Raw genomic sequence first — 15,273 nt, forward strand, 5'->3', positions numbered from 1 at the left:
GGTTTTATATCAGCTGGAATTTGTTTTGTGGAAGATCACACCTTTGAGACAGTTCTGTGAATGAATCTACACGTCCTTTGTGTTCATTCTTCCTATTTGCTGGGGTTTATTTTACAAAGTATTTTCTGTTATGTAAATTTGTGAGGCAAAATTGAGCAATCCGATGGCAAAGTTGTTGTGGGGGCTCGAGGGCGTTCATGGACCTTTTGAGTTTAGAGGGATTGTCGCCGGTTGGCCCTTTCGTGCGCGAGGTTAATGCGCACGTTTTTCTTTTTTCTGTTTGTTTTGTTCAGGGGGAAGTTCGGGGTTTGATTGTTTCACTAATGGGGAATGTGGACTGTATAATTTTGTTTTTGACACACAATTTATATTTTCTACTATATCAAAATGTCAAATGTTAATATAAGTGTACTATCTCTCTCCACATGGAATGTAAATGGGTTGGAGCACCCCATAAAAAGAAGGAAAGTTATTACTTTTCTTAAATGTAAGAAATATGATATAGTGTTACTTCAAGAAACACTCCCCGCAGGAAGCTTAAAAAATTGGGAAGATATGGGGTGGACATGTTTTTTTTAGTGCTGGCTCAAGTAAGAGCAAGGGAGTCATTATATTGATTAATAAACATCTACAATTCAAATGTCTCAAACAGACTAAAGATAAATTAGGGAGAGTCATTATTGTTTTAGCTGAAATTCAAGGGGAAAGATTGATTTTGGCTAATATTTACGCACCTAATGCTGATAATCAGGGCTTTTTTATAGATCTTGAAGGGATGCTGCAAGCTGCTGGCACCCCTCATGATATAATGTTGGGAGGAGACTTTAATCTTTTGATGGACTCAGTCCTTGATCACAGTGAAGCAAAAGTGTGTAAACCTCCTAGAGCAACATTGACGCTTCACAGGAAGTGTAAAAAATCTTGGTCTTACGGATATTTGGAGACTTTTGAACCCATCTGGTAGGGACTATAAATTTTTTTCATCAGTCCATAAGATTTATTCTGTAATAGAGTTTTTTTTATATCCAAATCCCTCATTTCATCTGTTGTTGATTGCTCAATTGGAAATATCTTAGTCTCAGATCATGCCCTGGTGAGTTTAGGGGTGTTGCCATATACAGAGAAAAAGAAATCATATAGTTGGCGCCTTAATGTGTCCCTTTTGCAAAATCCTGATTTCCAACAAATGTTAAAGACTGAAATCAATGTTTATATGGAGACCAATTGGTCCTCAGTATCCTCTGTGGGCGTGGCTTGGGAGGCACTTAAGGCGGTTTTTAGGGGTCGGATTATACAATATGCCTCATTCACCAAAAAATTCAAAGCACAAGAACTTGTGGAGTTGGAAGGAAATATTAAAAGTGCAGAGGCAGAGCTGAAGCACCGTATGTCATCTGATGGCCTCAGAGAATTGACCCGATTGAAATATAGATATAATACTATTTTGTCATGGAAATTGGAGTTTTGGTTATTCAGGGCAAGACAGTCATACTTTGAGTCGGGGGACAAAGCAGGAAATGTTTTGGCTAGATATATAAAACAGAGAGAGTCTTTGTCTACCATTCCCTCAGTGAAATCTGCTGGTGGTGAAATATTTACCTTGGCCATTGATATTAATAATGCTTTTAAAGAATTCTACCTTGATCTCTATAGTTCTACGTCTTCTTCTACTGATGAAGATATTAGAAACTTTGTGGAACCATTAGAACTCCCTAAATTGACGATTGAGCAAAAAAACTCTCTTGATTCTGAGATAACCTTGGAGGAGCTTGATGAGGTAATTAAGGCCTTACCTACAGGCAAGGCTCCGGGGCCAGATGATTTTGCAGCTGAATTTTTTAGATCTTATGCTACAGAATTGGCTCCACTTTTGTTAGAAGTTTATACGGAATCATTAAAGAATGGAAAGCTTCCCCCAACCATGACACAAGCCCGGATCAGTCTGATTCTTAAAAAGGACAAAGATCCAAGTGTGTGTAAAAGTTACCATCCAATTTCCCTGATCCAGCTAGATGTAAAAATTTTGTCAAAAATTCTGGCTAACCGATTAAGTAAGGTTATGACATCTCTTATACATATAGATCAGGTGGGGTTTATTCGGGGCCGTAGCTCTTCTGATAACATTAGGCGTTTCATAAATATCATGTGGTCAGTAGCGAATGATCAATCTCCGGTCACTGTCATCACACTTGATGCCAAAAAGGCATTTGATATGGTAGAATGGGATTATCTTCTTAAGATTTTGGAAATGCATGGGTTCGGGAGTACATTTATTGGTTGGATTAAGTTACTTTATAGACACCCTGTAGCAGCGGTACAAACAAATGGATTAATTTCAGATTATTTTACTCTGGATAGGGGCACTCGGCAGGGTTGCCCTCTTTCCCCATTATTGTTTTGTCTTGCCCTGGAACCATTAGCAGCCACGATAAGAAAGGAGGATGATTTTCCAGGAGTGATTGCGGGAGGTGTGGCGCATAAGCTTCTGTTTTACGCAGATGATATTTTATTATTCGTCTCCGACTCCACTAGATCTATGCCTTGCCTCCATAGAATTATTAATTCCTTTTCCAAGTTCTCAGGATATAAAGTCAACTGGTCTAAATCCGAAACTTTGGCTTTGACAGCGTAATGTCCAGTAACGGCCTTCCAGCCGGGCACCTTCCAGTGGCTCAAACAGGGCATTAAGTATTTGGGAATTTATTCCCAGCAAATTTGTGTGATTTAGTCAGAGTTAATTTTGATCTCTTAATAAAAAGGTTTTCGAATGATGTGGATAGGTGGGCTTCATACACTTATCGATGATTGGGAAGGTTAATGTAATTAAAATGAATTGTATTCCAAAATTCAACTACCTGTTACAGTCTCTTCCTATAGATGTCCCCCTCTCTTATTTCAGGCAATTTGATAGCATAGCAAAGTCCTTCATTTGGAATGGTAAGCATGCCAGGTTACATTTTAATAAGTTACATAGGCCGATGGACAGAGGTGGGTTAGGCTTACCCAAGATTCTGTTTTATTATTATGCTTTCAGTCTCAGACATTTGGCTCATTGGTCGCTTCCACCTGAAAGAGCCCCTCCCTGGTTTTGCATTGAACAAGAATTTCTTGCCCCTATTTTGCCATTGCAAAGCCTTTCATCAAACTAACCAGAGAAGTTAAATCACACCCCGTTATTTCACATTTGCACTCAGTATGGACAAAAGTGTCCAGAGTGTTTAATTCAGATATTTATCTAAATGTTGCCTCAAGCCTATGACTAATCCCCAAACTATGCATTAATAAGTCCCCTTTTTATTGGTCTGAGTGGATTGTGAGGGGGGTTAAAACACTCGGTGATCTTTATGAGAGTGGTGTGATGAGATCCTTTGAAAATTTGGTTCAATATTTTGGGATCCCCAGATCTCAGTTTTTTAGGTATCTTCAGCTACGACACTTGCTCTGTACTATTTTTGGGAATAGCATACACCCCTCTAGAGCGGCAGATACTCTGGGAGAGGTGATTTCTGCTTTTGGAAAAGGTCATGAGGCATCAGTGTATTACTCCTTATGAATTCAGAGTCTGGGGGACAGAGTCTCAACCACTCTCAAGAGATTATGGGAGAAAGATTTAGACCTGGAATTGGAGGAGGGAGAATGGGCTAGGATTTTAAAAAACATAAAAACTGCATCTAGAGATGCAAGGGTGCGCCTTATACAATTCAAGATTTTACATCGGTTCTATTGGACCCCCTCTAAATTGTATAGGCTTGGTCTTAAAGACACACACACCTGCTGGAGATGCCAATCAGAGTATGGAGATTTAACCCATGTCTATTGGGGGTGTGTGGAAATTCAAAAGTTTTGGTTAAAGGTGCAGAGTCTGGTATGCAAGGTGTTAGGTATTCAGGTATTATTCTGCCCCAGACTCTGTATCTTGGGTGATGGGGTGGTCATTGACATTGTAAGTAGACACATAAAGAATTGGGTCTTAATCAGTGTCATGATTGCCAGGCAGATCATTTTGAGGGGCTGGAGGTTGGCTGGAGCACCCTCCTTTCAGGAGTGGTGCTCGGAGATGGGAAGGGTGGCAGCCTTTGAGGAAGTTACTTTCAGAGGAACGGGGAGGTATAAAGTGTTCGTGGAGAAATGGGGCAGGTATTTGTCATTTGTGGATGTGTGATTATTGTTGATGTGTTATTTATTTTTTTATTTTATTTGTTTATTTTTTTTTTTTATGTATTTTTTTTTTATGTGTGTGCATGTGTGTCTATGTCATTTAAGACCACTGTTATGTTGCTGGGGTTAGGGTGGGATTGGGAGGGGGAGTGGTAATAGTTGGGGTTAAGTTTGATTCTATGTATATATGTTTTGTTCTATGAGGTACATTTATGTGAATTAATAAAAATTGTTAATCAGAAAATGAAAATATTGCATGCTTATGAACTGTACATATAAATTAAAAAAATAATTAACAAATTATTCTGCAATCATGGCACTGAGATGTCTCTAAAATGTTTAATTATTAGTGATTTGCATTACTCAAAAAGAAAACTCTCGCTGGAGCAGTTTTGCAGGATTTTGTTTTTGAATGGGCTGTGTGTGATGCTGAACCCTCGGAGACAACAGCATTGTTCATATCTGTTTTCTTAGTATTCGAATAATTATCACAAAATATAAAATGTGCATTGTGGCATTTTGCTGCAGCATATTATATTGGATAGAAACTTGCCTATCGCAGTGTTAAAATCGGTTTTGGTTGTCATATCAGCCTCAAATTTCCTAATCAGTGCACCTCTAATAGCGACGGGCCGAATATTTACCACATCAAGATCATGACCATAGAACTGTGATATAATTGTAACCATGAGAAATTTTAACTTACATTAACTTACATTCCTAATATATATATCCAATATAAATATATCGCTCCTGGTGTGTTAATTCCATATGAATCCATTGTTTCTATTCAAAATCTTTAACATGGCGAGAAATTGCAGTGAAACATTTGTGTTTGGTCTTTAAAGGCATTAAGGTGGTGGACATATTTGGTAAATCCTTGGTACGTCACTATTAGGGGTGCACTGATTCGATAACCGATATTTTAAAACTGCGATAGACAAGTTTCGCTCTCTCTCTCTCTGTACACTGTGCAGTTTTGAGGAAACGGTCTTATTCAGTCCTAACAGATAAAGTCTCTTCCTCTCAGCCTTTGTGTGTCACATCTAGAAAATCAGCAGATTTTATAGAGATGTGGTGGACAGCTGTGCTAACATGAGACTTCTGTAACTTTTCTAAAATGATTATCAAATTATTTAAGGTCCTTCTCATGTTGTATAAGTCTGGATTTTGAACCTACCTCTTCTATGTTGAACATCAATTTTGTCCATTTCTGAATTGAAATTTATTTTTCAGTTTTTGTGGTACAAGAAGTTAAAAATGTGTTGCTTGTGTATTCTGAGATCGAAACCAATAATAAAAAAAGGCTCAAAAGCTTTTATTATCTGAATTTTGTTTAATCAAACTATTAATATTTCTACCACTGTTGCACTCCTAAATAAATATTATGATTTGCTTTAGTTCACCTTAAAATATCTATGACTATAAACTGATGATATTTCCAAGTCTATGTATATCTATACAGTATATTGGAAATTAAAGATATTTCCAGACTTTCTGCCCTGCTGATGGGATGTTTTTAGTGTTTCAGTTCTCTGTTGTCATACTGTAGTTCTTCTCCTCCAAGTGCTACTGCAGAACAGTTAGAGACACCCAGACAAAGATTTATGAGAAGAAACAAGAATCAGGTTTAATAGTTTCCATTTTCATGCCATTGCTCCACTGCACAATATACTGTAAGTAGTGAATAAATGTCTTGGTCTCACAACTGGTTGTTAAGAGGGAAAATTGAAATTAAAAAATGTTGAGATGTTTGACTAACCAGTAATTTGCAATCTATTGCAAACACTTGCAATTCACATGATACCTTTTTTTTTTTTTCATCATTCAGAATGTACTTAAGAAGAGAGACCAAGTCCAGGCAGAATACGAAACAAAACTGGAGGCAGTGGTGTTCAGAGAGGACAAAAAGACACCGGTGAGTTACGTTTGTTCACAGGCTCTCATATAAAGTGATTCAAAGTGTTTGTATTACAATTTTTCCCATTAATCACTGAAGGAATTGCAGTTTGTACTGTATATTTTGGAGTATGATCATTTAAAGGTGAAGTGTGTGATTTCAGAGCCACTGGTGTCACCAAACAGACCCGCAAAAATAATGATTTTCAAACATGTTTCCTGAACACTGCCCCCGTCTGCTATTGGTCCAAACTCATGCCATTGGTTGAGCCAGTGTTATTGCGTTTGGCTGGTTGGGATGCTCAAACAAACAGAGCAAAAACCATCCTACAGTGTTTACACTTTTCAGCAATTCAACCTACAAATTGCTTACCAATAGCTGTCTCTGCATATTACACAGGGATAGAAGAAAGTATTTAAATGTAAAAAAAATGACACACTTTACCTTTTATATTTCAACCATCTTTCTTAAATCTCCCATATATTGTGATAGATACTTTTTACATATGATATGTGATCTTATATGCTTTTATGTGGTTAGTTCCCTTCAAAACAGTCTGAAATCACAGTTATATCCTCTACGGCAGGGGTTTTCAAAATGTTAAACAGTAAGTCCCCCTCTGACAAAATTTACAAAACTGCTATTATTTGTATTAAAATTACATGTTTGTCCTTATGACAGTGGGATTACTTAACTGTTTTTTAGCCTAGAATTGTGATAAACTTGCACCACATGAGCCAGTCTACGTCTCTATGTGAAACTGCACTTGTCACAGACACATCGACCCAATATCACGTTAAACATATAATGGACACGTCGGGACTTTGTTACACATATTTTCAGATTTTCTACTTATATGCTGCCACATGAGTTCTCTGTTATTGTTTCTTCCTCAATATAACAAGTCTACAGGGGCAGAGCTATATGGCTTTATAATAGATTTGCGAGTGAACAGGCCAGGTTTTGAGCGAGCACACACTCTCTGAGCGAGAGCAGGTAGATTTCAAAGATCAGCATCACAAATACAGGAAATCCGTGTATGAGAGGAGAGATTTGCGCTTGGGCAACCAGTACATGGATGCGCTCCCAACATTTAACAGTATTATAACGCAATAGAGCTACGGTCTGTTAAGCTGGAATATGGTCTGTAAAGCTATTAATTTTAATTTTTCTTCACAATACATACTTGGTGAATTTATCATCAATCTCCACGCCTCCTCTGACATACTCTGGCGCCCCCCTGGCTAGGCATGCCTCCCAGTTTGAAAACCGTGGCTCTGCAGTATATATCTGGCATTCACTATGTTGGGAGTAGTGAACAAATGAGCGAATGATTTCGGACACACAAATGTCTGTCGCCATTCGCATTTCGCCATTCGAGTTCTATTCATGATAAAATATTATAAGGAAAAATAAAAAGCCATGCATTTTAGTTATTTTTGTTAGTTTTATACATTTTCGTTTGAAAATTCATTCATGTTTACGCCTCTCATCCACACATGAACTGCATTTTCCTCCGCTGAACGCTTTCCTTCACTCTCATTTACCACTTGACGATGGAAAACGATGACGTTAGGAAACTGAAAACAAAATTTCCATGAAAGAAAAGATTAGTGTGGATGTGGCCTTCCATGCAACATGTAATACGATATTTATAGTAATTGCATTATTCAGTCCACGTCCATGCAAATACATTTTGGTTTGAAAACGCAATTGTTTCGCTACATTTACGCCTCTCATCCACACTAGAACAACGTTTTCCTCTGCCGAAAACGGAGCATTTCTAAAAAGCTCTCAATTACCGTATATTTTGCAAACAATGATGATAGGAAACTCCAAACAGATTAGGATGTGGTCTCAGAGATGCATGTTTTTACTCTCTGGCATTGAGCTGAAGCAGTTGCAGTTATAGTTGTGCTGGTGCATTTTACCCTGCATCCTGTGCGTGGAAAATGCCTGTACACCAAAAAGGCAAGCCAAGCTTGTTGTCTATTGCATACAGGGTAAAATACCCTTAAATGTGCCGGTTCTCAGCACATCTTTGTCCTGCAGGTGCCCACTGATGTGGAGAGGTGTCAGGACCGTGTGGAGTGCTTCAACGCCGACCTGAAGGCCGACTGGGACCGCTGGCAGAACAACAAACGACAGGACTTCAGACAGCTGCTCACAGGCATGGCTGACAAAAACATCCAGTACTATGAGAAGGTAAGAGACCAACTTAAATTGAACCAACTAGTCTATCAAACACCCATATGGACTCTCCTTGCTTTGGTGATCCATGCAAGCATGCATCATTGTATCTAAAATGTAAGAAAAACTATTTGTTATTGGAACACTTCGAGTGTTCACCATTTAGCTGGGGACTGTTGTTCTGAAATAGCTCAACTGTGGTTGGAACTTGAATGGGAATTCTCGCACCTTTAGTCCTGCTGTAATGCCAAACAATGACACAGCACTGCAAAATTTCAAACACCGCTGCCAAGTGTGAAGAACCCAGGAAACAGAAAGCCAGACAGCAGATTTAGTTAATGCTGAAATAAGTGACAATTTATTTCCTTTCTTCCTTACTGAATATTCACATTGAAATATTTCCAGGATTTTTATTTATTTTACTATACATCACTTTTTATAAACTTTCAGGAAATATCTGGATCATATTTCACCCCAAAATGAAAAGGAAAAAAACTTAAAAATTACATTTTGCTTTAAGAAAAAAAAAATAAATAATAATTTTGTGACATTTTCTAGACAGTTAAAATAATTTTTATTAAAATCATTACATATGTAAAGCACAATTGTATAGTATACATTATATACAGTTGTCTAAACTAATTTTTTAACCACTCCACAGATTTAATATTAGCAGACTATAGTTTTGGCAAGTCGTTTAGGACATCTACTTCGTGCATGACACGAGTAAATTGTCCAACAATTGTTTACAGACAGATTGTTTCACTTTTAATTGACTATATCACAATTCCAGTGGGTCAGAAGTTTACATACACTAAGTTAACTGTGCCTTTAAGCGGCTTGTAAAATTCCAGAAAATTATGTCATGCCTTTAGACAATTAGCTTCTGATAGGAGGTGTACTGAATTGGAGGTGTACCTGTGGATGTATTTTAAGGCCTACCTTCAAACTCAGTGCCTCTTTGCTTGACATAATGGGAAAATCAAAAGAAATCAGCCAAGACCTCAGAAAAAAAAAATTGTGTACTTCCACAAGTCTGGTTCATCCTTGGGAGCAGTTTCCAAATGCCTGAAGGTACCATGTTCATCTGTACAAACAATAGTACGCAAGTATAAACACCATGGTACCATGTAGCCATCATACTGCTCAGGAAGGAGACGCATTCTGTCTCCTAGAGATGAAAGTATTTTGGTGCGAAAAGTGCAAATCAATCCCAGAACAACAGCAAAGGACCTTGTGTAGATGCTGGAGGAAACAGGTAAACAAGTATCTATATCAACAGTAAAACGAGTCCTATATCGACATAACCTGAGCAAGGAAGAAGCCATTACTCCAAGACCGTCATAAAAAAGCCAGACTACAGTTTGCAAGAGCACATGGGGACAAAGATCTTACTTTTTGGAGAAATGTCCTCTGGTCTAATCAAACAAAAATGTAACTGTTTGGCCATAATGATCATTGTTATGTTTGGAGGAAAAAGGGTAAGGCTTGCAAGCTGAAGAACACCATCCCAAACGTGAAGCATGGGGGTGGCAGCATCATGTTGTGGGGGTGCTTTGCTGCAGGAGGGACTGGTGCACTTCACAAAATAGATGGCTTCATGAGGAAGGAAAATTATGTGGATATATTGAAGCAACATCTCAAGACATCAGCCAGGAAGTTAAAGCTTGGTCGAAAATGGGTCTTCCAAATGGACAGTGACCCCAAGCATACCTCCAAAGTTGTGGCAAAATGGCTTAAGGACAACAAAGTCAAGGTATTGGAGTGGCCATAACAAATCCCTGACCTCAATCCGATTGAAAATTTGTGGGCAGAACTAAAAAAGCATATGCAAGCAAAGAGGCCTACAAACCTGACAGTTACACCAGTTCTGTCTGGAGGAATGGGCCAAAATTCCAGGAACTTATTGTGAAAAGCTTATGGAAGGCAACCCAGAACATTTGACCCAAGTTAAACAATTTAAAGGCAATGTTACCAAACACTAACAAAGTGTATGTAAACTGCTGATCCACTGGGAATGTGATGAAAGAATTAAAAGCTGAAATAAATAATTCTCTCTACTATTATTCTGACATTTCACGTTTTTAAAATAGTGATCCTAACTGACCTAAGACAGGGAATGTTTTCTACGATTAAATGTCAGGAATTGTGAAAAACTGAGTTTAAATGTATTTGGCTGGTATGTAAAAGGTGTATGTAAACTTCTGACTTCAACTGTACATTATATTCAGTTGTATAGTATACATTATATAGTATCATATAGTAATGAGAATTATTATTTTTTTAGTAATGAGATTCAATTTTTTTACATCACAGCAATGAGTGCATTTTTTGTAATGTGGTTTAGAAAATACTTATTATACTATTATTATATTATTATACTGTAGAGATAATTATTTTTCACATTACAGTAATGAGAATGACATTTATTTGTATTATGGTAATGAGAATGTGTTGTTTTTTTGTATGACGGTAATGTGAATATGATTATTTTTCCGTTTAGAATGTGGGGGCTGTTTATTTTAAACTAGTTTCATCATCGAGACATAAGTTCTGTACCGCATTCAAACGGGTTTCACAATCCTTGCTGCGAATCTCACTGGTTCACATGCACATTTAAAATAGTCTGTTGTTCAGTTGAGACCAGTCCGCGAATTACTGCACCTGCTCTGCCCTCGTGCTGTTATGATTAAGCCGCATTGATAATTGACCCATGTAGGGCTGTTTCATTCCACTTTTGAAGTGAGCAAAATGCACTCCAAAACATACAGATGACAGGTGAAGGCTCCTTTATGTTCACGAGGAAAGAACTAACTGATTGTTCAGTAAAACGTTGTGATCCTTGCCATCCTACATTTCAGAAATGAGCTCACGGGCCACTTGAAATGAAGTGAGTTTGACGTGTTGATATGCGGTGACGTCACTGTGAGTAAGTGCGTGTATTTGTGTGTGTGCGTGTGTGGTAGAGGTCTGCAAGGGCCTTAAAATGAAACCCGACCCATACCCGAGACTACGTGGCCCGAACGATGCTGTCAGATTATGTGCCTGAACCCAACCTGAAATCGCTCACTATCTTTATAATTTCTTCTCCTAGCAAGCAATAGGCTATAGTTTATGTAAGCATACAGCCAACATTCGTAACAGTACTGAAACAGTAAACATACAGTTTTAACAAGGCACACCAGCTCCTCAGTACACTAGAGCAGAACAGAAAAAAAGCATTGACTTACCATTTATGTGCTGAAAATTTGCTTGGTGCAGCACAATCTGGAATAATATGCAACAGTCCCCTCTTGCAACAGTCAACAGTGCAACAGTCCCCTCTTTACAGCCTGAACTTCTTCATAACAATCTAGACGCAGCGCAAAGAATGATGTCTCGACATGTATATACAAAACGTTTTGTTTTTCTGTTATTGCTATTATCAGATGACGCGTGACATGATGTCCATCTGACATGCCTGAAGTTGGTTTCTTAACACTAAATTTAATATATCCTAGTCCGTGTTACACATCCTTTTATGACACGGTGTACCCATGCTTTGCTCTGCCATTCTTCTAAAGTCCCGTTGACTACCTGCCTGCTCTAAATATTGGATAATTTGTTGCACATGCTGTGTGCACATTTATTTAATGTTGTAATTGTATTTATTTTTTTGCATTCATTAATTAATAAAATAAAAACAGACATCAACATTGAATTTTTCAGGCTATTTTCTGACCGCCCGCTCCCATCCACATCTCATGGAAGTACCGTCTACTCCCACCTTCAACTGGGAAATTTAATCCCGTGCCGCAAGAAATCTAATCAGGTCCCGTGGGGATGCAGACCTCTAGTTCAAATGTTTGGAATTGCGCAAATGGGTGAACCTGCAGCACTTTGCCTTTACAACGCACGTGAACTGCTCCGAGATGGTTAAAAATAGCATCACCGCGCGTGAACACAAAACAACGCGTCACCCACCACCCCTTGAGCGTTTTGCTCAGCTTTCTGATCGGAGCCCCCGAAGTCTAGGGCCCAATGCAATTGCATGATTTGCATGGTAGTTAACACCACTACTGTCCATATAAAAAAACCTTTTATTAAATGAATTATGAATGTGCGTATGTCTGGTTTACACAAAGATGTTATAGAAGAACAAGACTTTATTTTGACTTCTGGTTTTCATTCTGCCTCACAGTGCCTTGCAGCATGGGAGTCTCTCATTCCATTGTTACAAGACAAACAGGAAGCAAAAGGAGAAACGAACTGAGCATGTATTTCACCCACTCTCTCTGTCACTGGTATGGCTGAGAGGTCATGACCCTGTGAGCGGCCTTTGGACCCATCCAACACGATCAAAGATTTCACAGGACAGCCAGGGAAGGGACATTACCGGATGGACAAGCTACAAGAATTACATTTTGTAAAGTCTCTATTTGTGAAAACCCATCCAACCAACCCCTCTCTCTTTCTCTGACAGTTTGTGGAAGGAGAATCTGTAATTGCCTCTTCATATCTCAAGTTAGAACTACAGAACCACAGATATGGGAACATTTTAACGATTGTGGCGTGGAGGGGAATACGAGAGCGGAGGAAGTTTTGTTGACGTCAACCAATTTGTAGTTTTAGTGAAATGTTTGCCAATAATGCTTTTGTAAATGCTTGTCTTTTGAAGCTATCCGTTCAAGGGAACAAAGACGTTAGAATGTTTGCTTTATTTTTTTTGTTGAGCCCATGAAGAGTCTGCCAACATTCCTCTTGCCAAAGATGTGGAACTGAAGTTCGATATCTCATTAAAAAAAAAAAAAAACTGCACTTTTTTCCCCCAAAGAAACTTTGGACATTGGCACCACAAAACACTTGCTTCATTATAGTCTGAATTTGGTCGTTGAGTTGAAATGAAGGATGTTTTCCTAGCCATATTTGATCTCATTAAATATTTATGATAAAATGTGTCGTAATGATTTGTACTTGTCATTGTACTGAGCCAATTTACCTAATTAGTTTTTTTTTTAGTTGAGTAGTCTAATGTCAGGTTTGCAGTGTCAACAGACATAACTCGCAAAACTCTGGGACGTTAATGTGGAGTGGTTTGTCTCCAATGGTATAAATACACCAATTTCGAAAAAGCTTTTCATAAAAGCATAGTTATAAATGTTTGGTTCAAATGTTATACCAGAGGGTGAGCTCCAAAATATCTGTTGACATCGACATTACTATCACTTGCGTACAAATACCAGTAATACAGCATTAATATTTTTGTCTAATTCTGATTCTGTCATCAGTTACTCACCCTTATGTTGTTCCAAATCTGTCCGACTTTCTTACATGGAACACAAAAGGCAAAATTTCAGCCACAACAGTCCCAAAGACAGACTTTCTAAACAACATTGTTGATGCCAAGCGTCAAAGTCTGTAGAAGCAATTCTGAATGTTCTTCTAACTACTTTGCTTTCAGATGTTATAAATATTAATCATATTAACAACAGTGACTCCAGTAAAGCTTAATATGCTCTTTTTATATTGTATTTGCCTGTTTCTGAGGTAATTTTCTTCAAGACAAAACACAGCAGCAGGAATCTTCATGGAAGGATCTCTGAACTCTGTTTATCACAGTTCATGTTTAAATGATCAAATGACCTTTATTTTGAAATTTCATTTAGTTATCTATTCATTTTAAATGTTGACAGTTTTTGGTTTATTGAAGACCAAACTATTAAATCAGAACTGGCCCTGTGGTGGTTTGTCTTTGTATCACAACAGTAACTGCAGCATACGGACTGAAACGTAATATTTGTTGCCACCTGCTGGTAGGGGCAGTTACTGCAGCAGCACTTCTGACACCAGTTGTCTTCTTTTCCTTTAATCCCTTCACAAAACAGAAGCAAATCCTCCCAATTTCTTTTTTTAAGCATATAGTCTGTTTCTGTTTAGCTTTGTTGAGCTCTAATTCATGTCATTCATTTTAGCGAAGACACTAGGCCTAAAGTTTCACCTGTCAAACCCATTAAAGGAATATTCCAGGTTCAATACAAGTTAAGTTCAATTGACAGTATTAGTGGCATAATATTGATTACTACAAAAAAAACTTGCAGTGGAAATGAAAGGGGCCAATTTTTCAATGTTAAAATTCTCACTTTTTCAAAAGTATAGCCACAAGACATAAACAGTATGTGTGTAAACATGATTTTAGTTTGATAAAATCACTTACTAACCTTTTGTGTGCAAAGTTAGAACCAATTTTACAACTTCATGACATTACATCGTCATGGCAAACAAATCCTAAAATTACTGTAAAAATTATGATTTAAACAATTTTACAGCTCAAATAATACATTAATTTTAACAGAATTTTTTTCCATAATTATAAGCTTCACATTTCTGCCTTTAAACCCTCCCAAAAGTGGCCCCATTCACTTCCATTGTAAGTGCCTCTCTGTAACCTCCATCTTTGCTTTTTTTTTTTTTTTTTTTTAAAGGAGGATGAGTCTAAATTAATTTTTGTGGTAATTAATATTATGCCACAAATGCTGTTGATTGAGCTTAACTTGTATTGAACCTGGAATTTTCCTTTAAGCCTTTTAATGTGTCTTAAGTTTTCATTTGTTTTGATCAGATGGTCTATTTGTGTTACAAAGGCAGCTATATGACTTTGTGTTGCTTTGATGCATGTTGTTCTTTATGGACATGTAAAATACTGTTTATACTGGCAATGATTAAATTAAGTTTACACGGGGACAGGTAAATGTGAAATTACTGTAGAGTAATTATATGAATTGTCAACAGGAACAGCTAAAATAACTGGTCCATTTGTGTCATTCTAACAGTTTACATTCTTCAAGATTGTGTTAAACACCATTTCTTGCTGAGATATTATATTTAATCATTGTAGCATGAGTGTGTCATATGTTTACTTACTGTACAGATCAGTCCATGGGGGTATAGAGGCATATAATTAAACTCTTCCAGTAAATTAAGAAAATAAACATAATTTTAAAGCAAGTACAGCGGGTGTTTGTTTATTTAGAGGTTATTCCCGTTGT

The 15,273-nt window shown here is 37.6% G+C and overlaps 1 protein-coding gene across 1 annotated transcript in view; it reads left to right on the plus strand.

The window, feature by feature from the left end:
* The window catches only part of snx30 (sorting nexin family member 30), a 52,159-nt gene extending 36,934 nt beyond the window's left edge, over window positions 1-15,225 (plus strand). Inside the window, exons 7-9 of the mRNA XM_051683330.1 lie at window positions 5,990-6,076; window positions 8,111-8,263; window positions 12,429-15,225. Of these exons, the coding sequence (XP_051539290.1) occupies window positions 5,990-6,076; window positions 8,111-8,263; window positions 12,429-12,500 (312 nt within the window). The 3' untranslated portion in view covers window positions 12,501-15,225. The remainder of the gene's footprint in view (window positions 1-5,989; window positions 6,077-8,110; window positions 8,264-12,428) is intronic.
* Window positions 15,226-15,273: the final 48 nt, after the last annotated feature.

The sequence above is a fragment of the Myxocyprinus asiaticus genome, chromosome 42 (assembly GCF_019703515.2).
Source record: "Myxocyprinus asiaticus isolate MX2 ecotype Aquarium Trade chromosome 42, UBuf_Myxa_2, whole genome shotgun sequence".
Taxonomy (NCBI): domain Eukaryota; kingdom Metazoa; phylum Chordata; class Actinopteri; order Cypriniformes; family Catostomidae; genus Myxocyprinus; species Myxocyprinus asiaticus.